Raw genomic sequence first — 7,493 nt, forward strand, 5'->3', positions numbered from 1 at the left:
TCATGATTATGGGTAAGAGAGGGGTCCATGGAGGGACGCTCAACAAAAAGGCATTTCAGATGGCAAACTATATTAGAAAGTCTGGCTGTTAGGAAATTACCATTAAAAGCTTACTGCAGCTGCTTCTGTGGATGGTCATCGTAACAACATTGCAACGTCGTTGCACTTCTCACGAGTGTCCCATTTTATTCATTGTTGGCCGGCACCTATTGGGAACTCTGCTACCCGAGTAGGAATTGCACTCTTTCAAATAAAAATTATTCATAGAAAAGAACGTTTGAAATCCATACATTTTATGCCCTTAAACTATAGAAATTGAGTTTGCAATGCTGAATACAACAGAAAAATTACTTGCATTTATCTCCAATAAACATAAAAAAGGTTTGAGGGTTCACCGTTTCACTTTGAAAGGGTGAAAAACTGTGATGCATTGCAAAAGACAAAATTACAACTATAGCTGCGAGATATATTTACAATACAGAATAGGAATTGCTAAAATGTGCAAATATCCAATTACAACTTGCCATGTAAATGAGGCATAGAAACAATCTAATTCTCCTCCAATCATACACAGAATATCGAGCTTCATGTTACACCAGTGACCAGTCCGTTGGAACCAAGAGTCAAATCCGTGACTGAAGGAAAAGGAGATCATGGCTCAGAATACATAGCACTTCTAAACATGAGCCAGTTGATGCATCTCCAAAAGCCAGATCACTGCCCAGTTGCCTTTCGCAAAACAATAGATAAGTTAACCAAGGCGATAAGTCATCCTGGCAAACAGCCAAAAAGAAAATCTCATCCTGATTCAGCATTAGTGACTGGCTGAGCTTTGATATTAACAGTAAATCCATTCCCAAATTTCACTCAGGGGCAGCAGCCAGCTTTTCTTTTTAATAAAAATGAATCTGAAGCATTTTTGCAAATGAGTTTGTTTCTCACTTTCAAACGGCTGAATGAGCAATTGTAATAGGCTACGCCATTGTGATTTATCACAGGGCTATTTATAAATGATATTTATGGCACAGCTTGATTATCTGTTTCTCAGTATGCTTAGCGCAGTTTGATTCTGGACTTTAGGAGGAACAATAAGGAGAGATAATATAAATGGAAACATTTAAAAGGAGACACAGGGGCATCTGAGGATGTCGGTACACAAATCTCGAAGATGACAGAACAAGGTTATCAAACTTCTGCAAAAGATCTGAATACCCTGACTTTATAACAAGAGGCATAGACTATAAACAAATTAGGAGTAGCCCACGCTACCATTCAGCAAGACCATGTCAGATCTGACTGTGGTCTTAATTCCTTATGTCCACCTTCTCTCCTTCCCCCACCAAAATGAGCCACACTACAAAAGGAAGCTATGTTAAGCATTTATAAACTATTGATTAGACCTCAATTGCTATATTGTGTTTAATTTTAATTACCAGCCTTTAGAAAAGATATCAAGGCCTTGAAGTGAATGCGGAGTTTACTTCAAAGTGTAAGGGAAGGTTTAACATTTTGAATGAGAGAAACCTTGCACTGGCAGGAGAGTCAGTAACCAGATGATACACTTCAAATAATTGGCAAAATAATCATATGGGGAGATTCTTCTTTAAATGCATCAAGGCGGAAGGATCAGAAATGCATTTGTTGAAAGGACAATTGAAGCAGATCGACTTTACCTTTTAAAAAGGAATTGTTACATACTTGAAATGACAAAATTTGAAGGGCTATGGGCAAAGGTTTACTCAGAGTCAGTGGAAACTTACATTTTCTAAACATTATCAATCCAGCTGGATCTCCTCAGAGGCAGCAAAAATACACTGTGAGCTAATGGTGGCAGCGGACTTTCATACATTTACAACTTAGTCCCGTGCAAACCTATCAGACAGAGGACAGCACTAAGTTTCTGGGTAAGCACCCACGTTAATCTAGAAACATGAACCTCACTTGCCCCAGTTCGTAGACTGGTTTACCCCTCAGGAGAAAGACTGTGCATGTGTTGAATGCGGAACAGTTGGTAGAATATGCATTATACTGAAAATCATTTTCATCTAAAATACTATTCAGATTCCTGATCCTGTTATAACTTTCCAACCCTGATAACGAACACAGATTGTGGTTCCATACAGTAAGAAACAGAAAACCAAGTTCAACTCCATCTTAAAAAGAACTGAGAAGTTTATTTCCAATCCAAGATCCAAAAATACTCATCCAAATATAGCACAGCAGTGGAAGAGTTGCAATACGATTTTCCAAACTCTTGTTATGATTTTAACATCAATTATGTCAAGAACGAGGTTAACACAGCCTTTACCAGTTCCAATCCTGAGCTGTCCAAATCAATATTAACATTCAGACTCACTATACAAATGGATCACTGATTTAAGTGATCATCTTACGAAGGGCAGACGTTTAGCTCTGTGCTGTAACATTGCTCAGCACAAGCCTTTTTAAGAGTAAAAGAGAGAGTGAAAATGTGCAAAGATCCTCTGGCCAATGTCATACATTTAAGATGCAATATTAAAGTATTAGGATTTCAGCAGAATTTGTGTTATGAGACACCATTAGAACTGTGAAAAGCACCCAGCAGCACAATTAGAAATTATGGTCTGTCTCTGAGTTACACAAAACACTGGTAGAGTTTTGAGGGATGCAATTCTGACACTAAAAATGGGTGTAAGTCTAACAATGACTTATGAAAGCTATAGGTAAACCATAAAGTACTACTAAACTATTGTGATTAATAGTGCCATGCCCTAGTAAATTTAAGGAAAAGGTATTCTGAGAGGTCCCACAATTATAGAAGGATTTCTTTGGCTGAAACCACATCATAAAACACATTTAAGTAATTGAGATAACAATGCCAAACTAAAATAATTTAGCAGGAAAGCTGACATAGCACAGCAGAGTGCTGTTACAGTGTGAGACACAATCCAAAATCTTCATTCCCACCCAAACCAGGAAATCTCCTAACTTGCAATCCGAGGAGTGTGGAATGTTTTTGATGCTGATCTTGTTCCCTGACCAAAGTCACAGCAAGCAAGAAGAATCAAATGGAAGATTTATCTTTCTGTTTCTGACAGCATGGATTCAAACCGGAATGAAGTCTGAATGTGAACTCTCAAGAGTTCAAACTCTTGGATCACAACTGTACAAAGACTCCACCAGCTCTCAAAGACTGACCTCAGGTCAGCAAGGCTGATGGCACTGGCTCTCTCTACCTTTTGCTCTGAAAATATTGCTGATTCGTGTACAGCTGTTCCCACAGTTCAGTATTGCTTCCATGATTGTCTCTCAAAATGATTTGTGGACATTACCTTGCTGACTGCTAGCGAATTAATACAGAAGCCAGACCAGAGTATATCCTCGTTATGACATAAACACAGCCACAAAGAGAAAGTCTCACTCCAGTTTCCCTTGAGAACTGGCTGCTCATTCCTCTGCAAAGCCGTCCTGCATTCCCCAGCTCAGAGAAAACAAGAGCAGCTCACACTGCCACCTGCTTCTGTCTTGGTGTTGCATGTGCTGTGCTGCCTTTTGACATGCACATCTCAAATTCCAGCTAATGCCTCTGCTCAAGGAGAGATTCAAAGTCAGGGGAACAGACTAACTTGTGTTTCACATGTCCCAGCACCGTCATTTCACCAGTCCGGTTCTCTCCGATTCCAATAGAAACCAGCTCCTTAGAGAAGGACAACAACAGAAATTAAGTAAGTGAAACGATCAAGATGGAAGTTTCACAGCTGTTTGCAAGGTAGGGGGCTAGGGCAAGGGCAAGGGCAAAGAGACCTTAACAATGTCCCGTCTCAAAGCAATTCACAGCTGACACATTTGCACTTGTAATAACTCCACTGCTCCTTCTCAAAGCATACCATGATAGCTTTCACATCCATCTGAAATGGCAGAAGGGCCCTCTGTCTAATGTCACATCTGAAAGGCAGCACCTCCAATTGTGCAGCTCTTCCTCCTTGCTATGCAGGAGAGTCATCCTAGATTACAGGCTCCAGCATTTCTGGTGTGAACCAACTGGCTTAATCTCAGTCTGCTGCTAGGGAGAAGGAATGGATTTTGAAGTGGGGACCCAGTCTTCATAGCTTTAATGAGAGGAAATGATTCATTTTGTAACAAACTGAGTCCCACAACCATCACAGTATCTCCAAATTAACGACATGAGCCCCAGCAAAACAAAATGCCTAAGCTAAACATCCAAGTTAGGGGACTCCTCTCAGGAAAAAGTAAAAAGCTTACAGTAAACCACTTCCCTACTTAGGATAATGTGTATAAAATACCTGGAGAAATGAACAGGTTGTGCCCATGGTGACATCCAGGATGACCTGTCCCAGTACAAGCTGCACTCTCCCCGACTTTCTGATCAGCAGCTTTCCAATCTGACCTTCAGTTAAATCCATCAGCGAGCAGGAATTCTCAGCTTGTTTCAGTTCCTGAAGGACATACATACACACCGATTCATTACAGAGCAGTTCAATTAACTGTACTGCATACCCAAAAGTAGCATCCAGTGCTCCCAGCACATTAGATAACAGTTTGTATTTCTATTCCAGGAATAATAGACAGGGAATAAACTAACTGGATTCCAAAATGCTGGAAACTGCCTTTAAAATGTCTCTTATTTCCCAAGTTTGTCTTTTATATAAATTTGCCTGTAACTCGTTCCCAGGCATCGATAATTCCACATACAAAGCCTCGCGAACCCATCGATTAGATTTTAATGTGTGACTCACTACTGAGTTTCTCTTATTCTATATATGAACCACACAAACTCCTCGATTAGATTCCATTCTGTAACTTATTCCCAGATGTTATTTAAACATAAATCAACTGAATTCTTCAATTATATTTCAGCCTACTGTAACACAGTCTTGCATATCTGTTAATTTAAGTAAAAACTTGCCAAACCTCGATTAGATTCCAGTGTGTATCTCACCCCTGGGTGATGTTATTCTATGTATAAACCATGTGAATTCCTCAATTAAATTCCATTCTGAACTCACCCTGGTTATCCCAGCACTTGATACTTTTAATCACAAAACAGAACCGCAACGGGGTATTTTTCCAATTCACAAAAGCATAGGTCTATTTTTGGAAATAGCTGGAGATCAACGAGTAGCCCCTGCATTATAGCTGGATGTTCCCCAGTACAGACCTGAGCCTTCTCTTGCTTCAGTTGCATAGTCTGGCCATCGTCAGCCTGAACCTCAGCTTTTATGGGCTTCTCATCGCGAGTGGGAGCCTGGCCAGGCAGCGTGTCAGGTAGCTGCAGAAACAGAAGCTCGTCATCTTTACACACACTAAGCCCTCGAAGCAGCTCAGACACCGAAACCTCCTTCTGCACAGCCTGGGTCATCTTCGACATCTGCATTTCTTTGGCAACTCCAGGTTCATCCTTAACTGAAAACAGAGCAATGATTCTAAGCGATTATACACTGTCGATTTTAATATAGAAACCATAGACAAAGCACAGGCAGAACTCCCTACTATAGTCAGAGCAGTATATCGAAAGATTGGAAAAAGATAATTTCATCTGGTTTTTTTACACTCCCCTCTCAAACGGAGCCAACTACTCTTCAACAGCTCAAGCAAGCGAGTGAGTTTGTACTTGAATATTGCTGGATTACGCCACCATGCAGCACTCTTGCCTGAATCAGAGTTTTGGGGTTCAAGTTCAGCTCTAGAACTTGAGCACATTATCTACGTTGACAGAGCCCATGCAGTACTCAGGTGCATTGTCAGAAGAGCTGTCTTTCAAGAAGAGACAATAAACAGTCTGCCTCTCAGCTGGCCATTAAACATCTCTGAGACTTATTCGAAGAAAGGCAGGGCAGCTGTCACCGGTCTCCTAACCGTGACTGAGCAACAACACTTGGAGAGTATTTCCCACACATACACTGATGAAATTACGGTGATGCTGAACCTACTGCACACTCCACCCTAGAAGTATTCCTCAAAATGAAGATCCAGATAGTAAAACCATGACAGAGTAAGAATAGAAAAATGCCAAAGTGTTGTCAATGCTGTAACAATAACCGGTTCTCTAGGTGCTAAATTCAGATGCCTTCGTATGGATATGTCAGCTACAACATTTCATAATGGAACAAATTGGATCTTAAAGAAATGAGCTGAAACTACCTTGTCTGAAATTTCTAGCTCAGTTAACCGCATACAATTTATTACTGAAAAAAAAAAGCACATTTTGTACAAACTTTTTGTCTTGCACTCAGCAGAACAATTTACAAGAACACATTTCAAAGTGGGTGTGGTGGGGTTTTGGTAGGGCAGGGAGAGGGTGAGAAAACATTTACACGGTATGACAGAAGTGCACTGATTACTTGCCAAGTGAACACCAGCTGGTACAGGCATTATCATGGAGAATGCAGCATCTAATGATGATTGACAGCTAACAGTCAGGCTTTGTTTAAATTTTAAACCAGGCAGGTTGACTGATTAGTTATGTCACCTATGTTGTTGAGTTGAAAGGGTGCAGTGTATGTACATGTTCTTTCTAACTGCAACAAATAAGGGCTGCATATTAATACATGCAGCTTCCGTGTTTCTGTAAATATGTCATCCTGCAAAGTGGACTGACAATCTTGGTTGTCAGTTTAATCCTTCGCATACTCAGGATTATACAGCATATGTTGCCCAAATGCCGAATCACATCTGATGTTGCCAGACTCTGTTGAAAACACTAAGTGCGGGCTGGCTGGATACAGTCTGTACTTTACTAATAGAGTCATAGGCTCACATAGCACATAAACAGACCCTACAGTCCAACCAGTCCATGCCAACCATAATCCCAAACTAAACTAGTCCCACCTGACTGCTCCGGGCCCATATCCCCCCAAACCTTTACTATTCATGTACTTGTGTCTTGGGGGTGTACAGCTTATATAGCTAGCATCACAACAACATTGAAACTCATATACCACATTACTTCTTTGTGTGATATGTAGAACTTCTTTTGGGCTTTACAACAGCATTTATAATAACAGTGCAGAGCTGGAGGAGCACAGCAGGCCAGGCAGCATCAGAGGAGCAGGCCTGATGCTGCCTGGCCTACTGTGGTCCTCTGGCTCCACACTGTGTTATCAGCGGTTCTTATTACCCATAAAAATCAGATACCATCGGCCTGATCTGAGATCACTGATGCCAGCAGAGGTGGTGGCACTCTGATAAACAGTGGGAGGGAGTTGTCCTGGAAGTCATCAACATTAACCTTAGATACCATGAAGTCTCATGGCATCAGGTCAAACATGGGCAAAGGAAAGGAAACTTCCTACTAATTACCACATACTGTCTTCCTTTGGTTGTGCATTGCATGCTGAACAACATTTGAAGGAAGCATTGAGGGTGGCAAGGGTGCAGAATTTTCTCTGGTTCAGGGATTTCAATACCCATGACCAAGATTGGCTTGGAGGCAGCACTACTGATTGAGATGGTCAAGTTAGAAAGGGCATTGCTTCTAAACTGGGTTTATGGAA

The 7,493-nt window shown here is 41.0% G+C and overlaps 1 protein-coding gene across 2 annotated transcripts in view; it reads right to left on the reverse strand.

The window, feature by feature from the left end:
- Positions 1-2,154: 2,154 nt before the first annotated feature.
- Positions 2,155-7,493, reverse strand: part of polr3d (polymerase (RNA) III (DNA directed) polypeptide D) — a 20,925-nt gene continuing 15,586 nt past the window's right edge. For both annotated transcript variants that reach the window (XM_048618707.1, XM_048618706.1), the window contains exons 7-9: positions 5,159-5,403; positions 4,284-4,436; positions 2,155-3,676 (exon numbers count right to left, since the gene is read on the reverse strand). In XM_048618707.1, coding sequence (XP_048474664.1) covers positions 3,557-3,676; positions 4,284-4,436; positions 5,159-5,403 — 518 coding nt within the window. In that variant the 3' untranslated portion in view covers positions 2,155-3,556. The remainder of the gene's footprint in view (positions 3,677-4,283; positions 4,437-5,158; positions 5,404-7,493) is intronic.

This window comes from Rhincodon typus, chromosome 40 (genome assembly GCF_021869965.1).
Source record: "Rhincodon typus isolate 14 chromosome 40, sRhiTyp1.1, whole genome shotgun sequence".
In the NCBI taxonomy this organism is placed as follows: domain Eukaryota; kingdom Metazoa; phylum Chordata; class Chondrichthyes; order Orectolobiformes; family Rhincodontidae; genus Rhincodon; species Rhincodon typus.